Source organism: Acinonyx jubatus, chromosome B4 (genome assembly GCF_027475565.1).
Source record: "Acinonyx jubatus isolate Ajub_Pintada_27869175 chromosome B4, VMU_Ajub_asm_v1.0, whole genome shotgun sequence".
Classification (NCBI taxonomy): Eukaryota; Metazoa; Chordata; class Mammalia; order Carnivora; family Felidae; genus Acinonyx; species Acinonyx jubatus.
Window position 1 is genome coordinate 65,909,951 of NC_069387.1, and position 25,205 is coordinate 65,935,155.

General features: G+C 33.5%; 1 protein-coding gene across 3 annotated transcripts in view; it reads left to right on the forward strand.

Moving 5' to 3' along the window:
* The window catches only part of CB4H12orf40 (chromosome B4 C12orf40 homolog), a 165,483-nt gene that overhangs the window by 112,437 nt on the left and 27,841 nt on the right, over window positions 1-25,205 (forward strand). For 2 of the 3 annotated variants that reach the window (XM_015085066.3, XM_053226124.1), the window contains exons 4-10: window positions 3,027-3,159; window positions 3,556-3,589; window positions 4,708-4,896; window positions 7,495-7,610; window positions 20,290-20,807; window positions 21,059-21,128; window positions 22,192-22,252. In XM_015085066.3, the coding sequence (XP_014940552.1) occupies window positions 3,027-3,159; window positions 3,556-3,589; window positions 4,708-4,896; window positions 7,495-7,610; window positions 20,290-20,807; window positions 21,059-21,128; window positions 22,192-22,252 (1,121 nt within the window). Of the gene's footprint in view, window positions 1-684; window positions 782-3,026; window positions 3,160-3,555; window positions 3,590-4,707; window positions 4,897-7,494; window positions 7,611-20,289; window positions 20,808-21,058; window positions 21,129-22,191; window positions 22,253-25,205 lie in introns of those variants that run through there. The other variant, XM_053226125.1, reaches the window with a different exon arrangement.

Here is a 25,205-nt window from a genome sequence, read left to right on the forward strand (position 1 = left end):
CTTTTCATGTACCTGTGGACCATTTGTATGTCTTCTTTGGAAAAATGTCTATTCAGTTTCACTGCCCATTTACAAAATTAGCTTGTTGATTTTTGGCTAAGAGTTGTATGAGTTCATTATATATTTTGCATATTGAACCTTATCAGATAAATGATTTGCAAATATATTCTCCCATTCCATAGTTTGTATTTTCATTTTGGGAAAGATTTTTTTTGCTGTGCGGAAGATTTTTCGTTTTTTGTTGTCTGTTTGTTTTTATTTAAATTTTAGTTAACATACAGTGCAATATTGTTTCCAGGAGTAGAGTTCATCATATAACACCCAGTGCTCATCACAAGTGCCCTCCTTAATACCCATTATTCACCCACATCCCTCCATCTACCCTCAGTTCTCTATTGTTAAGAGTCTCTTGTAGTTTGTTTCCTTCTCTCTTCTTCCTCCCTCCCTTCTCATATGTTGATCTGTTTTATTTCTTAAATTCCGCATATGAGTCAAATCATATGGTATTTGTCTTTCTCTGACTTATTTCACTTAACATAGTACATTTTAGCTCCATGCTTTTTAATTTTTTTAAATGTTTATTTTTGAGAGAGAGAGAGAGACAGAGCGTGAGCAGGGGAGGGGCAGAGAGAGGGAGAGAGAGGGAGAGGAAGACACAGACTCTGAAGCGCGTTCCAGGCTCTAAGCTGTCAGCACAGAGCCCAATGCTGAACCTGAACCCACGAACCACGAGATTGTGACCTGAGCCAAAGTTGGAGGCTCAACTGACTGAGCTATCCAGGTGCCCTGATTAGCTCCATGCTTTTTAGTTTGATATAGTTTCACATGTTTGTTTGCTTTTGGTGTCAAATCCAAAAAAAAATCATCGCCAAGACTGATGTCAAGGAACTTACCTCTTATGTTTTCTTCTAGGAGGTTTATGGTTTTAGGTCATATGTTGAACTTTTTAACCCATCTTGAGGTGAATTTGTGTATGGTGTAAGATAGGGGACCAGTTTCTTTTTCATGAGGCTGTCCAGTGATTTATTTACCTTCATATATTTCCTTTCTCCTTCACTTTCTTTTCATTTATATATTCAACATGTTTATTGAGTACTTACCCTAAGTAGTATATTGGATGCTAGGAATAGAATAGAAAGTGATGGGGTCAGGGCACACTGCCCAAAAATAAGGCACCTTGGCATACTGACTATTCTAAGCAGAAGGAATTTGAGAAGCAGCAGAGAAACAGGAAGGATTCTCATTTGAGAACTGTCCTCCCTATACCTTGAGGAAAGGAACATCTTTATCTCCAAGACAGAGGGACGCCGAGAACAATCTGAACAAACAAGCCTTGCTGTTTTTGAGGAACATTTATTATGCTTCACTTAGTTCATACCCTTTTTTGTTCAATCACATTTTCCCACTACTTTCCACTCTTCATCAAACCTAGTATAAACGTACTCAGGTTTAACCACTTACTTGGGTCTCTATTTCCTTATAAAGTTTTCCATTTAAAATTTATTCAATAGATTTATTTAATAAAACTCTTCATTTGTATGAAGTTTATTTATTAATTTGTCTTCTGTTATAGAGTCCCTAGCTGAGAATTTAGAAGAGTAGAGGAAAAACATATTTTTCCTTCCCTACAAAAGCAAAAGTTTATTAGTGATGGTATTAGGAGGGGGACCTTTAGAAAGTGATTAGGTCATGATGTTGGAGCCCTCATGAATGAAATTAGTGCTTTTAAAAGGAGACCCCAGAGAGGAGTTCTTGCTTCTTTCACTGTGTGAGGACACAGTGAAGAGACAGCTTTCGCTGAACCAGGACTGAGGCTCTCACCAGACCCTGAATCTGAGAAAATTTTGATTTTGTTTTCCAGTTTTCCAGCCAGTTTTTTTGTTTTCCAGCCTGAGAAATTAATTTCTGTTGTTTATAACCATCTAATCTATGGCATTGTGTTAGTGCAGCCTGAATGGATTAAGACTGTTTACTAAAAGAAAGGGCATTGGTGCCGCTGGGCCACTGCTAGAATCAGGGACTTGAATATCATCAAGATTTTTTTCTCATTTTAGATATTAACTTAATTCTCTCAGGTTGTCTTTTTCATTTAGGCCTAAAACTTGACCTTAAAAAAGTAATATTGTTCATCTCTCCTGTTTTGCCACAAGGGAAACACTGAGAGTTGTTTCTTGGTTCTGAGTTTTAAAATTTTACTGAAAGGATACTACCTTGCCCTTTTGGTGCCAGGTCCTCGCACTGGAACAATTATTTATAACCACAAGGATGTGATGCTATTATTGATTCATCTTGGGTCAGATGGCTGACCCTAAATCAATTATTTTTCTAGAGACAGGGTTTTATATGAAGATAGGAAGTTCTCTATGAAAACCATATAGCTGGTGTGTATGTAAAAAGCATTTTTCAGAAAAGGAAAGTAGTTAAAAGTACTGAGCAGACCAAATTGTGATATCTTGTATAAGGAGAGAAAAGGCTTATGTTTCCATCAAGTTTAAAAATCTAGGGGCACCTGAATGCTCAGTAAGTTGAGTATGATTAACCGACTAGGCCACCCAAGTGCCCCATGAGTGACTGACTCTTGATTTTTGGCTCAGGTCATGATCTCACAGTTGTGAGGTCAAGCCCTGCAGTGGAGCCTACTTAAAAAAATCTATTAAGAGAGATAGAGTTAATGAAGTACAATAAACTGCTGTAAGTGCTATAATAGAGAACATATGTAGTGGTATGGACATGTATTACATAACATCTGATATAGTTTGGGGGTCAAGGAAGTTTTGGGAGAAGAAAACAATAGAACTGAATTATTATGGCCCTTTTTATGAGGACTATGTAACATGATGAAAAAGAGGTGATTTGAATTATTTATGACAGTTTTTAGTGCTGTAATGACTTCTAGTACATACAGAATATAGGTAGTTTTAGTAGATTTCTAAGATGTACATTTATTTAATGAACATTGTATATCAAACATTGTTTTTAAAAGATTTTATTCTTATTTCTTATAATTATAATTTTTTTCATTATAGAAACTGTGAGAAAACCAACCCATGTGAATATGCATAGAGATATAAAAATGCCCTTAAGAAAGCATGATTTAGAACTTCCAATGTCACCTCACTATATACCATCTAAGCTCTGCATTGATGATGTAGAAAACAAGTAGGTTTTATCTAGGTTGTATATTATTTAGGCATTTAAACAGGTCATTATCAGTACTGTTTTATTCATTGGAAAATGTACGAAGGACTTATTCTTCTAGCTGTTTTTTTTTGGTTTGGCTGTTAACAGTATTATTAAACTATTAAGACCTTTATCAAATGAGCTAATGTTTATACTATGTATTTTATATGTGTAGTTTGACTTTCCTTATCCTAAAAATGTCTCTTGAGTAATAATATAATTTTTATAAAATTAGAGAATGATTTAGAGTTCTATATGTTTTTGTGTATTTGTATACAACTGTATGCATTTTAAATATATAGAAAAAGATAAGTTTATTGCCAGCTATTTTTTTTAACCTTAACATTTTCTTTTCATTTGTATGTACTATCAAAGACTAGGCAACAAGAAAGAACTTGCCCCAGTTCAGGTGAGATTTAAAACAAAAATTTTTAAATTACTTTAACAATTGTAACATACCACCAAATGATATAAATTTTTCAAATATCAGAGAAAATTGTCCTTTAAAATTTTGTTTACAGTCTTTTAAATTATTTAAAAAAATTTTTTTTTTAATTTTATTTTTATTTTTTATTTTTGAAGGAGAGAGAGAGAGACAGAGCATAAGCGGGGGAGGAGCAGAGAGAGAGAGGGAGACACAGAATCCAAAGCAGGCTCCAGGCTCTGAGCTGTCAGCACAGAACCTGATGTGGGGCTTGAACTCAGGAACCGTGAGATCATGACCTGAGCCGAAGTCGGATGCTTAACCAACGGAGCCACCCAGGCGCCCCTAAAGTTTTCAATATAAGAAAATTATACCTTAAGAATATTTTAACTGATTGTTTATGAGGAACCCTTTGGAGTTCTAGTAATGTAGATTAGGCCTCTGTGTATATAACAGTTGATTTTCCTTGTTACTGATGAGCTACAAAGGATAATTCATTTGGGGATTCCTGATTTGGGTTAATATGATAAGCTGAGAAATTCCTCTCTTCTAGCATAGTGACTGGATTATTTTATATCAAATTATTTTCAATATTTCCACTGATCTCAAGATTATTTTTTTCAATGTATTGCAAATGATTTTTTTACTAAATAAAATTTTAATCAATTAGAAAATCTATAGCTTGTGATTAAAGCTTGAAATTTTAAAGTTTAATGCTACATTATTATCTTTCTTTGCTTTGAATTGCCAAAATTAAACTACATCAGAGAATGGCAGTGATACCAAAATCTTTTGGAAATCTTTTTACCTGAATTGTGGGTCAGTGAAGCTCAAATTTCCTGTCACTTGGAGATGGCATGAAACTTGAGGGTGGATCAGTAGTAAGAAAGGCAGACGGAAAGGAGCTCTTAAGTACAATTTTAGTTGATAACCTATCGTGTCTTAGCCTCTCTCGTCTTAAGAAGTCTTGTTAATTACTGATGACTTACTTTTCCTTGGAACTTCTTCTGCAGTCCATGACCTTTTCTACTTCTATTTGACTTTCTTCTTTTCTAGTCTATATATTTTGGCAAATCGAATGGTTGTATCTTCTTTTCCTATAGTTGTCACAAGTAATGGACTCAGAAAGAATGTTTGAACCTCAGTTCAACAGAATAGAAAATTTCAGTTTTACTCCACCATCCTTCGCAGCAGAGTTATCTTCTAACAGAAATATTACAAAACAAAATTTCATTCCCAGAACAGCACCTAGTCCTCAGAAAGTTGCATATGAAAAAAAGCAGGATGAGCAGGTACATTTGAATCACTAGACTTAACATTTTATATTATTGTATTTTTATGAAATGCTCTTTTTTTTTCTGTTCTGATGGATTTAAAAAATAATGGTTGTGAATTGCTATAGATAGAGCCAATTTAGGATGTCAGTTAGGTATAATAATTCCTCTTTGGTCAAAATTTAATTGTCTGCACTGTAAAAGATTATGAATTCAAAAACTGGAATGTTCCTTAAAAATATTTGAAATCATCATCCTTTTATAAAATAATTGACAGTGAAATTGAAAATAGTTCAGTATGGGTATATAAGAGCTGATGATGGTAATCACAGTAAATGACTAGTTGGTGATGTCATGGTGGCCCAATTTGCATGATATGGAAAGGACCCTATGAAGAGCAGTACATAATCTCAGTGATGTCATGGTAATCCATTAAAGTAGGAGTTGGGATGGCTTGATTCTTTTTTATGATTTGACAGGTGACAACTAGTTATGTGCACTTGAATTCAAACTATACAAATCTTTTTGTATAGATAGAGATGTGTAGTGCTAAAATGTTCAGTCATTGAATTCTCTAAAATTAAAAATCTAAAAACATCCAGAGTTTAAAATTCTGAAATATATCTGCCATAGGCCATACAAGTAGTCATTTTATTAGATTATATAGAGAGTTTTAAAAAAATAAATAAAATTATGTATTATACTAATGTATAGTGGTAGTGGGGGAAAATGGTTATATAAACATGATGTCTTGTTAATGGCGATATTTAGTTTTGAATTTTTCCCATATTTTTAGCATGCAGTGGTTTTATGCCATATTTCTGTATTTGTCACTATAAATGAATTTATAATTTATAAATTTGTAATTGCAATTTTATAAATTATAGTTATATATGGTATGTTATATATAATATATAATGATATGATTCAGTTTTATTAAGATATTTATTAAAATATGTTTTCTGTTTTCCAGAGAAGAGAAAAATGAAGTATTATATTCCAGTGATATGTTATCTTTACTAATATAAGGATCCATTAACTTTGGAATGATACAATAAAAACCATTTAGTTATTAGTTTGCATTTTATAAGACTAAAATGTGCATCTTAGATAGATTATGGGATAGAGAATAAAACTCTCTGTAATCTTTACTTAAATAATCTTTGCTTTTAGGCTGCAGGTTAGTGATTATCTCCAGAGGGGTAAATAATAATATACTTAATACCCAGAAGAGAAAATTAAAGAGAGAGAGGCTAATGTTCCTGTCCAGGATGTAGTGTCACATTGTGAAGTATTAGAGAAGTCTTTAATTGCTTATTTGGCGTGGTTTCAAAAAAAGTGAGAAGAATTAAAATGAAACTGTAAAACAAAAAAAATGAGTTGAAAAAACAGGCTAGAAGAAAAAGTAGGCTTTGGCTTGCTGGTCTTTGAAAAAGTAGTATAGAGCCAACATACAGTATTCTCTTCTCTTTTGGTCTGTTTTTGTGTTTTTCACTTCATGAGATGACTTTGTCCCTGCATTTCTGTCACTGTTTCTTTGAAACTGAGATGTGAGATGTATTTCCAGACATTACTTCTAGCTCTCCCTGACTTTTGACTCCCCCTCTTTTTCTGAATATCTCTTTTGTTTTCCCTTGTTTCATTTTGTTTTGTTTTTTACTGACTTTGTCATTGGTTGTCTTTCGACTTCTCATTTCTATGTTTCATGGCTAATAAATAAAATATGTTACAAATATAAATTACTATTACTGGATAGATTAGTGTTGGGCCACTGTAATGTCATACATTATATGGTACCATCCATATTAACACATGGATTACCTCATCTGGTTTCCACAAGTTTTTCCATATGTTCCCCATTTTGGACTCAATGATACTGATATTCAGAAAGATTAAAGTAGCATTCTAAAATTACTCAGTAAATGGAAAAAACAGATAAGTACAGCTAGTTTTTTTTTCTTTTTTTTAGACAAATTATTTTCTGTCAGAGATAATTTGCTCAATTGTATATAACCATTCATCTATCTATGGACATTTGGGCTCTTTCCACACTTTGGCTATTATTGATAGTGCTGCTATAAACATGGGGGTGCATATGTCCCTTTGAAACAGCACACCTGTATCCCTTGGATAAATACCTAGGAGTGCAATTGCTGGATTATAGGGTAGTTCTATTTTTAATTTTTTGAGGAACCTCCATACTGTTTCCAGAGTGGCTGCACCAACTTCCATTCCCACCAACAATGCAAAAAGAGATCCTCTTTCTCCGCATCCTCGCCAACATCTGTTGTTGCCTGAGTTGTTAATATTAGTCATTCTGACAGGTGTGTAAGGTGGTAAAAAATATATATATTTGTTAACCTCTGAGAAAATGGTACTCCTCATAGTATCAGTTCTGTTATTTTAACAATCATGTAAATACCGGTATTGCTTTTATTGCTAGCACATTATTTTGTTTTCAATAAGGATACAATTACTTTCTTTTAAACCAGAAAAGACTTTTTTTTTTTTTTTTTTTGCATATAGAGATCCACTTGAATGGTATTTTATGGTAAATAATTTAAATTGTGTATATGTACATTTACCATTTTGGCAGATTCTTCTTTCTTTTTTCAGCTCATTAAAGTTAATTATTCTAATAGTTTGGTTTCCAAATTAAACGAAAATCAAGATGCTCTCAGTCCATCATATAAAACAGCACAATTTGGGTCATTATTCGAAAGGTTAAACAGGTAAGCAAAGATTTTTAATTTTTTAAGTAATCTCTACACAAAACATGGGGCTCAGACTTAACAACCCTGAGATCAAGAGTCACATTCTCTACCAACTGAGCCAGCCAGGCGTCCAGGAAAGCAGTTTTTGAAGGAAATAAAGAGGCTGCAGCATTCTTTGAATATTAATTTGATTTTAATGGACACATTTTTTTAGAAATGTAGACAAACCTAAGTAATACTTCTAGAAAAAACACTGGAAGTTAAATGAGCATTTAATTAAAATAGTTTTAAGTAATTATTTTCTAATGTGCACAGTCTACCTTTCAGTTATTTAAAAAAGCTCTTTTGAGCCAACATGTTTGTATTTGTTTTATAACCTCCATAAATTGCTAGTTCTTTTTCTGTATCATAAACATATTTATTTTTCATATTTGTGGTAGTTGATCAGTGCCCCACTTTTATTTTCTAGCTATTTGTATATAAATCCTGGCTCATTGTTTTAAAATCCATTAAACTTGTAAAACCAGTTTGAATCACTCTTGGTAATCGTGGTGAGAAACCTTGACTCTGTAATCCTATCCCAGTATTCCTCATTTTAGTAAATGACACTACTGTTCACTCACCTGCTTACACCGAAATTAAAGTTGTCCTTGATTGCTTCCTTTCCTTCAACTGCCAATATCTGTTACATCAACAAAGTATTGCCAATTCTGTACTTTAATAAACTTTAAAGTTAACTACTCACATTTCTACCTCAATAGGTTCCATCCCAGTCTAAGCCACTACTGACTATAGCCTGGATAATTGTAATAACCACATAACAGTTCTTTTTGTTTTCTCTGTCCTGAGATCCATTTATTATTATTTTTTTTTACAACTCTATTGATGTATCATCAACGTGCAACAAACTGAATTTATCTAAAATGTCCACTTTGCTAAATTTTGACCTGTGTCAAATATAATGAACATATTCATCATCATTGGTAGTTTCTTTGGGCATCTTTGTAATCTTCCTCTGGCCACTTCGCATTCCTTACTCTCAGCCTAAGGCAACTGCTGATCTGCTTTCTATTAGTCTGTATTTTCTAAAATTTTATGTAAGTGGCATCATATAGTATGTTGTCTTTTTGGTCTAGTTTCTTTCACTCAGCATAATTATTTTGAGATTCTTCTATGTTGTTTGTTGTGTGCATTGATATTCATTCCTTTTTATTGCAGAGTAGTATTCCATTGTATGGACACAGCACAATTTATTCATCTGTTGATGGACATTTGGGTTTTTTCTCCTCCAATTTTGGCTATTCCAAACAAAGCTGCTATGAAGGTTCATATAAAAGTCTTTGGACATACGCTTTCATTTCTCTTGGGTAAATATCTGCAAGTGGAATGGCTGGGTCATATGATAGGTGTATATGTAACTTTTTTTAAGGAACCAACAGACTATTTTCCAGAGTGATTTGAATCATTTTACATTCCTGTCAGCAATGTATGAAAGTTCCAGTTGCAACACTTGCTTGACACAGTTGGTACAGTCAGTCTTCTAAGATTTAGTCAGTAGTAGTACAGCTTTCTCCCTCTATCTGAAAGCAGAGCATTCCTATGAAACCTTTCATAAACTGAAATGGTGTTGTAAAGCAAAGAAGCAATTACAATTAACTTACATGGAAAATTTTTGGAGCTTTCCCAGACCGCAAAAAATAATCTCCCTTAGGTTTTTCTAATACCTTAGGACACATCTTGCTAATGATGCACAAAATAAATTGGGATAAGGCACAGATGCGCGCAGACACAGTTCAAAGCTGCAGTAGCTTGATGCTGAGATGCTGAGTGTAGTTCTGGGGAAGGAGCCTGGCAGTGCCACTCTTGCTGCTCAGGGTACGGTGTGCATGCCGTGTCTCTGACAGCTTGCTGCAGAACAAACACTGAAAGCTGTTTTCACTTCTCACCTTTTTTTTTTGTAAAAGCAAAAATCCTTTTCAGATTTCCTTGGGTTAGTAAAAATAGGTACTAACGTAGATCCTTTCATAAAAGCGAAGTGGCATAATGTAAGCTTTTGAAAAGGCTGGATACGTGTATCTCATTGTGGTTTTAATTTTACATTTCCCTAACAACTAATGATGTTCACAGCTTTTCATGTGCTTATTAGCTATTTGCATATCTTTGGTGAAATGCTTACCCTTTTTATTTCTGTAATTTTCTTTTTGAAGTAAAAAAAAAAAAGGTTTTGATTTTGATTGAAATCCAGTTTATTAATTTTTTCATTTATGAATCTTGCATATGGTGTCATAGCTAACAAATCTTTGCCTAAACCAGGGTCATGAAGGTTTTCTCCTGTCTTGTAGTTTTAGATCTCACATTTAAATCTGTGATCCATTTTGAGTTAATTTTTATATATGGTGTGAAGTGAGTTTCAAAATTCATCATTTGCATTTGTGGAAAGGAAAGAAAATCTTTTCCCCGCTGAATTGTTTTGGCACCTTTGTTGAAAGTCAGTTCACCGAAAAACGTAATTTATTTTTCCCTTGGAATCTCAATTCCATTCCATTGATCAATCATGTCTGCTTTTATATTAGTGTCACGCTGTCTTGATTACTATAGCTGTATTGTAAGTTTTGAAATTGGGAACTACATTAGTCCTTTAATTTGTTCTTCTTTTTCCAAAATGTTTTGGCTCCTAGGCCTTTGCATTTCCATCTAAGTTATAGGATCAGCCTGTCAGTTTCTATTTAAAAAAGAAAAAAGAAAAAGAAAGAGCGAGAGAGAGAAAGCAAGCCCACTTGGAATTTGGGGATCAACTTGGGGAAAATTGTGATTTTAAAATTAGTGATTCTTCCAATCCACAGGCATGAATTGTTTTTCCTATTAGTTTCTTTCTTTTTTTTTTTTTTGAATGCAGCTTTCATTCATAGTAATATGAATGAAGCTTTCTTCATAGTAATCCTAAATTTGAACTGTTCCAGATGTCCATTAAGAATAGAATATTAAAGGGGTGCCTGGGTGGCTCAGTTGGTTAAGCATCCAACTGCAGCTTGGGTCATGATCTTGCGGTTCGTGGGTTCAAGTCCCACATTGGGCTATGTGCTGACAGTTTGGAGCCTGGAGCCTGCTTCGGATTCTGTGTCTCCCTCTCTGCTCCTCCCCTGATTATGCTCTGTGTCTCTCTCTGTCTCTCTGTCTCTGTCTCTCGAAAATAAACATTAAAAAAATATATGTACATGTGCAACTAGTGAAACATTTTGTGTCAACTCTACTTCAATACAAAGAATAGAGTATTATATAATCATATAATGGACTAATACACAGAAATGGAAAAGAATGAACTGATAACATGCAGTAGCAAGTAAAAACATGGATGAAACTCCATACCAAAGAGGACCATTGTATAATTCCATGTATATGAAGTCCAAAGACAGCCTTGATTAATGTATGGTGACAGCAAACAGAATGGTGGTTACTGTTGGGAGTTATAAACTTGGAGGAGCATGAGAAAACCTTCCAGTATGCTTGAAATGTTCTCTCTCCCCAGCCCCCACAGTTTCATTGAGATATAACTGACAAAAATAAATTCAAATAAATCGTATGTTTAAGGTGTTCAACATGATGATTTGATATACATATATGTTGTGAAATGATTACCACAGTCAAGGTAACTAGCATATTCATCACCTTATGTAGTTACCTGTGTGTGTGTGTGTGTGTGTGTGTGTGTGTGTGTGTGTGTTAAGTCTATGTAAGAGATGCTCTATTAACAGATTCCAAATATGTAATGTATTATTCTAGTCCCTATGTTGTACATTAGTGACAAATACAACTTACTTGTGTTTTAACTGTAAGTTTGTACCCTTTGACTAGTATCTCCCCATTTCCACCCCCGCCCCCTTCCCCAGCTGGCAGTTCTGCTCTTTTCTTCTTGGAACGTGACTTTTTAGATTCCACATATAAGTGAGGTCCCATGGTATTTATCTTTCTGTGTCTGGCTTATTTCACTTAGCATAATGTCATTCATATTCATCCATATTGTCACAAATGTCAGGATTTCCTTATTTTTTTATGGCTGAACAATATTCCATTGTATTTAATCTTTAATTTCTCTTAGTGTAATGTATTGTGTTCAATAAAGCCTTGTGCTTCCTTGGCTAAATTTATTCCTAAGCATTTTATTCTTTTTATGCTTTTGTGAGTGGTATTATTTTCTTAGTTTCATTTTTGAATTGTTCTTTGCTGGTATATAGGAATACAATTAATTTTTTAAGATTGATCTTGTCTCCTGTGACCTTGTTGAACTCATTATTAGTTCTACTAGTGGTTTTGTAGATTCTTTAGGTTTTTCACTATTACTGGATTATGTTGTCCATAAATAGAGATATTTTTAATGGTTTTTCAATCTGGATGCCTTTTACTTCTTTTTCTTGCTGACTGCAGTGACTAGAATCTCTAGTATAGTGTTGAATAGCAAACAAGCAAGGTAAGAGTGGGCATGCTTGTATTATTCCCAGTCTTAGAGAAAAGGATTTAGCCTTACACTATCATGATGTTAGTTGTAGATTTTTAGTAGGTGCCCTTTATCAGGGTTAGGGAATTCCCTTCTATCCCTAGTTCTTTGAAAGTTTTTAGTATGGATTTTGCCAAATATTCTTTCTGTGTCTCTTGAGATTATCTTGTAGTTTTTTTTTCTTTTATTCCATTAATATATTGTATATTACTTTATTTTCAAATGTTAAACCACCTTAGGTTCCTGGGATAAAAGCTGCTTGATCTTGGTATATAATCCTCTTCATATCTTGTGGGATTTGGTTTGCTATTATTTTGTTGATAATTTTTACATCTCTGTTCATGAAGAAATTGGTCTGATTTTTTTCTTGTGATGTCTTTGGCTTTGGTACTAAAGTTGATAGTGACTTTACAATAGAGTGAGTTGGAAAATGTGTCCTCTATTGAAGGGATTTGTGGAGGATTTATATTTTTTCCTTAAATGTTTTTGCACCTGCTTTACTTAATGGGATGACTTTTAACTACTATATATATATTTTAATGTCTTTAGGTTTTCTAATTTCTTCTTGAGTCAATTGTGGTAATGTGTGTTTTTCTAAGAATTTATCCATTTCATCTAAGTTGTGTAATTTGTTAGCTGTGTGATAAAGTTGTTTATAGTATTTCCTTGAAAACCTTTTAATTTCTGTAAAGTTGATAGTGATGTCCCTTCTTTAATTCTAGATCTGTGTATTTCTTATCTTTCTTGGTCAATATAGCTAAAGATTTTATTGATATTTTTAAAGAACTAAGTTTTGCATTTCATTTGCTTTCTTTGTTATTTTTCTGTTTTCCACTCCATTGATTTCTGTCTTAATGCTCATAATTTCCTTTTTCTGCTTGCTTTGGGTTTAGTTTGTCCTTTGTGTGTGTGTGTGTGTGTGTATTTTGTAGATTCTTAAAGTGTAACTTTAACTTACTGATTTGTTATTTTCTTCTGATTTAATATAAGTATTTAAAACTGTAAATTTCCCACTAACCAATGCTTAGAGGTCAACCAATGATTGCTTGGAGGTTGTGTTTAAACATATTGAGCTAATAAGGCTTTTTTTCTGTGTGCAAGAACTCACATTCAGTCAGGGATGAGTAGATACCTGATGCCCTCTCTTGAGTGTGTATACAGCTTTACACATGTATGCAGCCTTTCACACTGCTGGGGTATTTGGGAGTTTTCTCGATCTCCCTATGAAATTTCTGGATGGTTTTTTGCTTGCTCCAAATATAGCAACCCCAGTTAGCTGTGGTGATGGGCTTTCCTGAGGGCTTGCCACCAAGGTAATGATTATTTTTGGCAAATTCCCTGGGCATGTGGCTCCTCTGTCCTCATTCCTAGACTACTAAGCATTGGTAGAGCTATCAGCCATGGAGCTGGGGGTGGGAGGGAGGTAACTTCGCAGGGCTCCACAGTGGTAAGTGTTCAGTGTTAAGGTTTAGTATTTTTTCTTGAAGTACTGCTTCTTAGTTTATTGTATGCCTTGGTTACTCTCCAGATTCTGCAATGATTGTTTCTGCAAGTGTTATCTGTTTCTGTCATTGCTTTTGGGCGACAGGATTTGCCAGACTTTTCTTTTATTCCAAGAGTCTGTCCCATATTGATTAATTTTTGAATGTTAAATAAGCTTTGTATTCAGGAGATAAACTCCAGTTAGTTATAGCATGCTATCCTTGTTATGCATTTTTGTTTTTGATTTGCTAAAATTTTATTAGGAATTTTTGCATTAATCTTTATGAGGGTTATTCTTTTCTATATTTCTTTCCTTGTGATAACTTTGTCTGGTTTTGAAATCAGCCTAATGTTGATGACATAGGGTGACTTGGGATGTATTCCCTAATGTGTAATTTTCTGAAGGTTTATGTAGAATGGATACAATTTCTTTCTTAAATGTCTGATAGAGTTCATCAATGAAGCCAATTGGTATGGAGTCTTTTTTTGTGGGAAGGTTTTTTTAAAAACTATAATTTCCATATTTTACTAAATACAAGGCTAGTCTGAATATTTTTTCTTTGAGTGAAATTTGGTAGTTTGTCATACAAGGATTATATCTATGTTTTATCTATGTTGTAGAATTTATTGACTGAAAATTAATAATAATCTCTTGTTATGTATTTAAAATTTTTAACATTTGTAGTGATGTCTTTTCTCTCCTTGCTAATACAGATAAGTTATGCCTTTCCCTTCTTTGTCCTGTTTTAAATTGAAGTATAATTGGCCTGTAACATTATAGTAGTTTAAGGTACAGTGTAATTAAATATTTGTATACATTATAAAATAATCACAATAAGTATAGTTACCATCTGTCAGGATACAAAGTTACAAAATTCTTATGTTGAGAATTTCTAAGATTTAACTCTTAGCAAATTTCAAGTATGCAATACAATATTATTGACTATAGTCACCATGCTATGGTCACCATTACATTCCCATGACTTACTTATTTTATAATTGGACTTTTTACCTCTTGACCAACTTGACCCATTTCACCCACTCCCCAACTTCCCTCCCCTCTGGCAACCAGCAGTCTGTTCTGTGTATCCATTAGTTTTGTTTTGTTTGCTTGTTTGTTTGTTTTTTCTTAATTTTTTAGGTACATAAGTAAAATTATGTTATTTTTCTTTATTTCTCTGGCTTATTTGATTTAGCATAATACCCTCAAGTTCCATGTATGTTGTTACTAATGACAAGATTTCATTCTTTTTTATAGCTAATAGTATTTCATTACATACATATACATATATATATGTATATTCCCCATCTTATTTATCCATTCATCTATCATCGATGGACACTAGGTTGTTTCCATATCTTGGCTATTCTAAATAATACTGCAGTGAACATTGGAATGCATATATCTTTTTGCTCCCCCCCCCCAGATTATTCTTATTTAGAGATGTTTACCTAGGGTGAAAGCTGAGGTCATTCATCAGAGATCATTTTTCTTATCCAGTAAAGGTGTTTTAGTGCTGTAAATTGTCCACTAACTGGCCCTTTTGCTGTATTCTCCAAATTTTGATGTGTTTTGTTTTAATTTTCATTCAGTTATATATCTTCCTAATTTTTCTTTTGATTTCTTTTTCAATCTATGAGTTAGTTAGAAATTTGTTGTTTGATTCCTAGACATCCTAAGGCATTCCTGTTATTTTTCTAAATTAGTTCCATTGTGGACAGGAAACATCCTTTGTATGATTTGAATCCTTTCACATTTGTTGAGACTTGTGTTATGGTCAAGAATGTGGTTTACATTTTTTGTGATTATTGATATGGTAGGGCTTCAATAGGTTCTCTTATTATTTTTTATTTGTCCCATATCTGTTTATTTTTCCTCTTTTTCTACCTTTTTTTAATTTGAGTGGGTTTTTTTAATGGCTTAATTTATTTTTTTTTCTTGGCTTATTAGTTATGTCTGTTTTGTTTTTCAGTGGTTGCTTTATAGTGTATATTTTAACTTATCACAGAGTATCTTAAAATTTTACCACTTCAAGTATACTATAATAACATAGTATGCTTCCATTTCTCCATTCTGGCCTTTGTGTAGTTATATTCATATATTTTACTTATATACATGTTACAGATCCAGTAATATATTATTGCTTATCTGTAAAAAGAGATAAAAAATGAGAAAACATGTTTTTTATATTTAAGTACAAATTTACTGTTCTTGATGGTCTTCATTATTTTGTGTAGATCTAGATTTCCATCTGGTGACATTTTCCTTCTAAAGACTTCCTTTAATATTTCTTCTAGAAGGGTCTGCCAGTGATTAATTCTTTAATCTTTTGTGTATTTGTCTCTCTTGTATTCTTTTTGAAAGATGTATTTTGACTTGCATTTTTGCAACAAGAAATTTGCTGTCATTTTTAATATCTGTATATGCAGTATACAATTTTTCTGTTTTTAAGATTTTTCCATCATGTATTCTCTACCATCGACTTTCTACTATGGATTTTATCCATTGCTTAGGATGTTCATTTTCTTACCATTTCTTGTGTTTGGGCTGTGTTGAGCTTCTTAAATCTGTGAACTTACCATTTTTATCAAATTTGAAAACAGTTTAGCTATTAACTTTTAAAATATTTTTTTCTGATTTCTTTCTCGTCTTTGGGACACAAATATCATGTAAGTTAGCCCACTTGAAGTTGTGTCATAGTTTGCTAATGTTTTGTTTTTATATTTTCAATATTTTTTCTTTGTTTCACCTTACATAGATTATATTGCTTTATCTTCAAATTCACTGATTGTATATTCTTTGATGTCTCATCTTCTCAAAACTGTTCAGTATAGTTTTCATCTCTAGAAGTTTGATTTAATTTTTCTTTATATCTTCCATGCATTTATTTCAACATGCCTAGTCTTTCCTCTTACTTCTTGAAAATAGGGAATATAGTCATAATAACTTATTTTAATGTCCTTGTCTACAAATTCTATCATTTGTGTCATTTCTTGGTCTATTTCTAATCGATTTTTCTTCTCATTATGGGTTGTAACTTTTGGTTTCTTTCTATTCCTGGTAATTTTGTTTGAATTATGTACATTATGAATTTCATCCTTCTGGTGTCTGGAAATTTTTGTATCTGTATAAATTATTGTAAGCTTTGTTCTTGATACAGTTCAGGTACTTGAAAATAGTATGATCTCATTGAGGCTTATCTTAAAAACTATTTTTTTTAATGTTTATTTATTTTGAGAGAGCAAGAGCGCACGAGCAAGTAGGGGAGGGGCAGAGAGAGAGGGAGAGAGAATCCCAAGCAGGCTGTGTTGTCAGTTCAGAGTCCGACACAGGTCTCAATCTCAAGAATTGTGAGATCATGATCTGAGACCAAATTAAGAGTCAGGCACTTAACCCACTGAGCCACTTAGGTGCCCCGAGGCTTGCTTTAACTTTTTAAGTGGGACCAGATATGTCTTTAGTCTATGGTTAATTTTGCCCCCTGCTGAGGTATACTTCTGAGTACTCTGATTCCTTTTGAATTATGAGGTTTTCCACTTTGGCTGATGGAAATACATTTTCCATCTATGTGTGAGTTCCTGGACTTGTTCCATCTTCTCCTTTTAGATGTTTTATTCCCCTTCCACACGCCAGCCTTGGGTATTACTTCCTATGCATGTGCTGATCAGTACTTAGCTGGAGATTTGAGAACTCTCTGTAGATCTCCAAAGTTCTTTCTTTGAAGCACTTTCCTTCATGATACTTTGCCCTGTGAACTCTATTCTCTGTATGCTTTCTGAACGTCTAGCTCTGTTTTTTCAACAAAGGGAATCTGTGAGCTCTGACTGGGTTGTCTATTTTTATTTTGTGGCTTTTTTTTCTTGAGAGAGAGAGGGTGCAAGTGAGTGAGGCGCAGAGGGAGAGAGAGAGAGAGAAGTGGGGCTCACCGGAGCTTGTGTTTTACCTCAAGTGGGGCTCATGCTCACCCAATGTGGGACTTGAACTCACAAACTGTGAGATCATGACCTGAGCCAAAGTCAGATGCTTAACAACTGAGCCACCCAGTCGCCCCTGTTTTGTGGCTTTTATACTCTGTAGGCAGTAAGCTAGGAGCAATCCTAGGGTTCACCTCATTTGCTGTGTTCTCTCTCTCTCTCTGATCATTATCCTGTTCTACCTGATGGTTGATGTCTGAAAACTTTTGTGTCCTATATTTTGTCCAATTTTTTAAATTGTGTCAATTAAAAGGGGAAATCTAGTTCCTCTTACTTGATACTGGCTAGTTGGAAGTTTTGAAATTTATATTCAGCTAGCAATCAAACTCATATTTTTCAAGGCAAAATGCAAGTCAGTTTTACTTTTGTATGTAGAACCTTTCAGCGTTTCTTACTGCTCTCTTAACAAATAAAGCTCTATCCATATGATCCAGTAATTCTACCACTGGGTACTTAACCCAAGGAAAATTAAAACACTAATGCAAAAAGATATATGCGGCCCTATGTTTCTTGCAGCATTATTTACAATAGTAAATTATGGAATCAACCCAAGTGTCCATCCATAGATGACTGGATAAAGAAGATGTATGTATATATCCATAATGGAATGTTACCCATCATAAAAAAGAAGGAAATCTTGCCATTTGCAGCAACATGAATGGATCTAGATAGTATAATGCTGAGTGAAATAGGTCAATCAGAGAAGGACAAAACCATATGATTTCACTCATATGGAATTTAAGAAACAAATAAAAAAAAGGGGCAAGAAACCAGACACTTAAATTTAGAGAACAAATTGGTGGTTACCAGAGAGGGATGGGTGGGGAGGATGAGTGAAATAGGTGAAGATTAAGAGTACATTTACTGTGATAAGCACTGAGTATGCATAGAATTATTGAATCATAATTTACATCTGAAACTAATATAACACTGTATGTTAATTATACTTGAATAAAAAAGTGAAGTTTTGTATACTCTGGGTTCTTTTAAAACCTTATATCATAGGTGTTCTTTCACTGATTCTATTCAAGCTTTATTCCTTTCTTTTTGTTCCTTAAGTGTATTGCCAGTCTTAAATCTATGCTTATTCTATTAACTTGATGATGCTTTCTCCTTTCTTCACATGTCTGGCCATTCTGTTTCTTTCTCTTATTTATCACTTCCTTACTAGGAACTTTCCTGACCAAACTATCTGATACAGGACTTCTAACACAAGTTAGTTCATCATGTGATCTTGTAGCATCTATGTAACTGTCGTAATTATCTTTTTTATTTATTTCTTTTACCCTTTGTACTTATTGATGGTTAAGTATTTAATTATTTTAAGAATTTTCCTTTTTTCCCCAGTTTTTTTAATTTGTTTATTTATTTGTTTGTTTAGAGTGAGCACGAGCAGGGGATGGGGCAGAGAGAGAGGGAGAGAGAGAATCCCAAGCTGGCTTTGTGCTGTCAATGCAGAGCCCAACATGGGGCTTGATCTTACGAACTGTGAGATGGTGACCAGAGCCAAAATCAAGAGTCAGACACTTAGCTGACTGACTCACCGTCGTGCTCTAATGGTTATGTATTTATAATTTTCCTGAACTAGAATATAAGCTGTGTTGTCTCCTTCTACATAGTAGGAATACATTAAATGTGTTTAATACACATAAATAAGCCTTCCTTTACATGTTTTTTTTTTTTTATTTAGAGTCATAAAATTTCTCTGGTGTTAAGATGTATATTACTGCATAGTATAGGTTATGTCTTTTGGTATAACATAATAGCATCATTCTGTCCAAAACATCAATGAGACCTATATTGAGAAACAGTGTAGGATCGTTATCTATGAACATACATGGGTAAAACATCTCTCTCTGCTTAAAAGTAAACTTAACTCTTTTATCTCTCTGCCCACAACACATGGCATAGTGTCTGGAAACACAGAAGACGTACATGCTCATTAAGTATTTAATAAGTAACTTAAAAAATGGAAATCAGAGTTTTGGTGGTCTATATATCTTTTCTAAATTTCTTTGTTACCTCCAATCTTTGGAACAACTCAATCCCAGGTAAATTTGTTGATAGTCAATGGCAACAAAATCCAGAATATCTTGATTTCTAATTGTGTTCTATGATAGTTTTGATCTGATACAAATTGGACATGTTAGAATTATGATTTCCTCATTAGAAGGAACTTAAAAGTTATCTAGTCTTACCTTTTCATCTAATTTATCTTATATCTTAGATTACTTACATATGCACTTGTATATATGTTTTTCTGCCTTGAGAACTTTAGAATTGTTTGGTTGAAAAAAACCTGTTCTAATATTCCCATGATTATTTGATTTTATGTTTTAACATAGGATAACTTTTCTCTGTACAGTCTTTAAATATCTTTCCCTGGTTAAATGAAGCAGCAGCTACACACAGTGTCTAAGTTATTCACTAGATCTTGTTACAGAAAACAAACTATATATAGGTTGGGCATATTTTGTTTTATTAATATAATAGTAAATTGAACCCATACTAATTTTTCATGTTGAAATACTGAACTAAGTGTAGATTAATTTTATACTTACTAAAGCACTAGAAGAATACATTAAATAAATTTCCACCCAAAGCAATATTTTTTTAATTAAAAAAAATTAAAACATAGTCTAGGTAATTGTTAGTAGCTACTTGATATGTTCTCTAAGAATTTAAGTGTTTCAAAATGAAAATGCCCTATTTTTTTTCTTTCTAAATATGTTTTTATGTATCCCAAAGTCCAAGAAATAGGAATTTCCTTACTGGAAGACCTGTTAGAGTTATGGGTGAAGATTGTGGAAGCATGAATGATCAAAGACAAACAGACTTTATTACTGAAAAACACTCAGTACAACCTATTTGGAGAGAAAATAGAAGAGAGGTTTCAAATTTTCTTGAAGACATGAACCAGCCAACAGCCAGCCTTATATCAGAGAATTGTAACTCTTTTATTAGTGAAAATGTGATCAATTTATTAAACACAGATCAGCAGAGGATAAAGAAAACCTTTGACAAGTGTGGTTATGACAGTATGGAAGATAATTGCGCAAACACAAGTTCTGATAAAAATCATTCAGCTGGTCAATGCATTAGAAGTATTTTTACAGATCCAGAGTTGACTTTTAGTTGTTCGACTTTTAATGAAACACATTATCCAGAGAGGTGTCAGCCAAACAAGAAGTATCAGAAAGAGTACAACAATAATGAAAGAAATACTTTTAAGAAGGATTGTTGTATAGCCAGCTCTGAAAATAAAGGTGAGTGTCATACACGAAAAACATAATTTTTTTTTGTTTTTAGTTTTAGGTGTGTGTGTGTGTGTGCGTGCGCGCACGCGTGCCCTCGTGTGTGTGTGTGTTTAGGAAGCCTTATGAAATTAAAAATAGCATTGTATTATATGACTTTTTGTATCAGTAATTCCCCTCTGTATGGGTCATAAGCTTTAAATTAAAAAACAGAGATGGTCTATGTTAAGGTTTTGGTTCAGTGCATATTTTTATTTTTAAAGGAAAATTTGAAAGTGATTGCCAAGAGAAGACAGCACAGAATGAAATCCAGAAACATCCGGTGAATTATATGTAAGTTTTTAGGTAAATCCAGGGAATACAAATCAGGATCTAGTATAATGCATGTTGAAGGTTTGACCTGATGCAAAATGAGGTAGGCGAATAGCTGTCTGAGAGTGGGTAGTCCAGCCTCAAGGAAGGCTTACCACTTACCAGAATCTTGGTAATGCCACCCCACTTGAGAGTATGGTGCTCATATTTGCAGTGCAAAAATATCTGGAATGATAGTATAAATTAGATTTGGGAAAACTGACTTACGTATATAAGAAACTTATATACCCACCATAGTGTCAGTTTATTAATTTATAGTAAGAAATAGAAGAGTCACATGTATAGCAATGCTTCCTTGCATGGTGAGCATATTTTCCAACTTTTGGCAGTTCTTTGTGGGAAGATTGCTTGGTTAGTATAAAATCAGAACAAGAGAGTGATAGAATTCAAATCTTAATAGCATAAGCAAGCATATCAACAGTTTATGGGACTGTTATTATAGGTAATTAAACAAAAGTTATAGTTTCAGAAGAGCCCAAACTTTTTTTGTAGTGATTATGATGTAGTCAGATTTTGGTCATTGAAAATCATGAACTAGAATATATTTTTATTCTGAAAGTATTTCTTATGGAAATATTTAAAATGTGTTTATAAAAAGAGTACATAAGTGCTATTTTTATGGGATTGACACAACAAATTAATTAAAATGTAGATTCACAACTTAATAAAATCAACAAAGTAGCTACTTGGTTGACAGATACTCAAATTTTCAGAAACGTGTGAATAAAAAACATTATAGGCCTTGAATTTTTGAATGTACTTTATGAAAGTGATTTAGAACATGGTCCTCAAATCTGACTAAAGGTCCACATAACTTGAAGGGGTGATTTTTTTTGAATTAAAAATGCCAGGTTTGATCCACATATAATAAATAAGCTCTTTAGGTTGGAGCTTATGAATCTGTTTTTTGAAAAGCTTCCCTTGTAATTCTGATCTGAAACCAACATTGGGAACAATAATTTAGAACAAGGGTTTTCAGTAGGATTAAAGCACACTTTAAAAGCATCTTATTTATGATCCTTAGGGGTAATATCTCTTTGGAAAGATTGCATTCTAATCCATCATGGGACTTGGGATTTGGTGAGGTAAAGTACATCTTACATTATTTTTCCAATTAAGTCAGTTGTATTATGTCATAATATAATAATACTGGTTGGCAGTTTACGTTGGTTTAAAGTTTGATTTAAAGTTAGATTTTATCAAAAAATTTCTTTTTAGGTTAATACTTTTTCTTTGTTATATTTTTTTTCACTTTGGGGAAATTATAGCTTAGATTTAGACGTAAAATTACCACCTTTTTAAAAAGTGTAACATGCTTTAAGATAAACCAATCTAGATACTTAAAAAATTCTTCTTATAAGTCCTATAAAATTTTTTCCAAGATGAAAAACATCAGGTTTCAGTATCCTATGGTCAGCATAGTTATATGTTTAAGAATACTGAAAGATCTATAAGCACTGGTTATGTAAGTTATAACCACTGCTGGTAATAAGGGTGTGTGATTGTTTCAACAGTCCAGGTTTGTGCTAGGAGCTTTATGTACTTTACTTCTAATCTCCAAGAGCCTGATCCTGTAAGGTCTTCAATGCAAAAGAGACTCAAATTCAGAGAGATTAAAGAAATTGTTCAAGGTAACACACTCAAACCAGGATTCAGACTCTTACCTGACTCTATATTTTCACATATACTAATTGTTTTCTCTTTTTCTCTTTGATGAATATGCATTGAATACATAATATGTATTCATATAATAGAATTTATTGAGGGTCTCCTATATGCTAGACACTGTTGCAACAGTGGTGAAAAAATGTTTTTGTTTTCTGAAGCTCACATTCTTTTATGCACCAGACACTGAAAGGTACTGAGAGGAAAGGGCATGGAACCTATCTTAGGGAAGCTATGGTAGCTAGCCTGAAACAGAAAAAAAGAACCTAGTACATTTAGATACATTGCTCCAATTACAAAGGTTTGTAGAAACTTAGTAAAAGACACTTCTTCTAAGTTTTTTAAAGGAGTTTTATGGTTTCAGTTCTAACATTTAGATCTTTAATCCATTTTGAATTCACTTTTATGTGTGGTATACATAAAGTGGCCCAGTTTTCTTCTTTGGCATGTAGCTATCTGGTTTATTGAAAAGACTTTCCCCCATTGTTATTCTTTCCTCCTTTATTGTACATTAATTGACCATATAGATGTGGGTTTATTTCTGGGCTCTCTATCTTATTCCATTGATCTATGTGTCTGTTTTTGTGCCAGTACCATACTGTTTTGAGTCCTGTAGCTTTGTAGTATATCTTGAAATCTGGGATTGTGATACCTTCAGCTTTGTTCTTCTTGACCTTAGCAACATATTTCTGGTTTTGTTTCCTTAGGCAAGGGAAACAAAAGCAAAAATGAACCAAAATACACCCAAATAAAAGGCTTTTGTACAGCAAAAGAAACAACTGACAAAACAAAAATGCAACCTTCTTAATGGGAGAAGATAGTTGTAAATGGTATATCCAATAAGGGGTTATTATCCAAAATATATAAAGAACTCATGCAGCTTAACACCAGGAAAGTAAACAATCTGATTTAAAAATGGGCAGAGGACCTAAACAGACATTTCTCCAGAGTAGACAAACAGATACCTAACAAACACATGAAAAGATGCTCAATATCATTAATCATTAGGGAAACGCAAAACAGAACCACAATGAGATGTGATTTCACACCAGTCAGAATGGCCAGTATCAAAAAGATAAGAAATAACAAGTGTTGGTGAGGATGTGGAGAAAAGGAAACCCCTCTTGCAGTGTTGGTAGGAATGTAAATTGGTGAAGCCGCTATGGAAAACTGTATGGAAGTTACTTAAACAATTAAAAATAAAAACTCTGTACAGTCCGGTAATTCTATTACTGGGTTACTTATCCAAAGAAACCAAAAACACTAATTTGAAAAGATATATGCGCCCCATTGTTTATTGTAGCCAAGATTTGGAAACAACCCAAATGTCCATCAGTAGATGAATGAATAAGAAATTGTGGTACGTGTGTGTGTGTGTGTGTGTGTGTGTGTGTGTGTGTGTGTGTGTGTGTAGGGACACACAGTGGAATATTACTCAGCCACAGAAAAGAATGAGATCTTGCCATCTGTGACATGAATGGACCTAGAGAGTATTATTATGCTAAGTGAAATAAATCAGAGAAAGACATACCATATTATTTCACTTATATGTGGAATAAAAAAAAATGAACAAAAAACCCAGACTTTTAAATATAGGGAACAAACTGGTGTTTGCCATTGGGGAGGCTAATGAGGGATCGGCAAAATAGGTGAAGAGGATTAAGAGGTAAAACCTTCCACTTATAAAATAAATAAGTCACAGAAATGAAAAGTACAGTATAGGGAATGTAGTCAATCATATTGTAATAATGTATGATGATAGTTGGTAACTACACTTATGGTGAACATTGAGTAATATATAGGATTGTCAAATCAGTGTGTTATACACCTACAACTAATATAATCTTTTATGTCAGTTATGCTTCAATAATAAAAAATAAAGATGGCAGTTCTAAGTTTCATGGTCAGTCAGAGGAAGATGTGATAGAGAAGAACATTTTTGATTTGGGTGTAAGTTTACCAAATGGACAAACTGCCTTTATCCTATGAAGAAGAAACAATTTAGATAGAAACTAAGAGGTGAGGGAATATAGGTTGTTGTAGAAACTGTAAGTAAGGGGGTGCCTGGGTGGCTCAGTCAGTTAAGCATCTGACTTTGGCCCAGGTCATGATCTCACAGTCTGTGAGTTCCAGCCCCGTGTCGGGCTCTGTGCTGACAGTTCAGAACCTGGAGCCTGCTTTGGATTCTGTGTCTCTTTCTCGGCCCCTCCCCCACTCACCCTGTGTCTCTGTCTCTCAAAAAATGAATAAACGTTAAAAGAAAAATTAAAAAAAAGAAACTGTAAGTAAGTTGTTTCATTCTACTTACTGTTATTGCTTCTACTGTAGCATAAATTATAAGGTGGAGGAATGGCAGGAGATAATGCTGGGCAT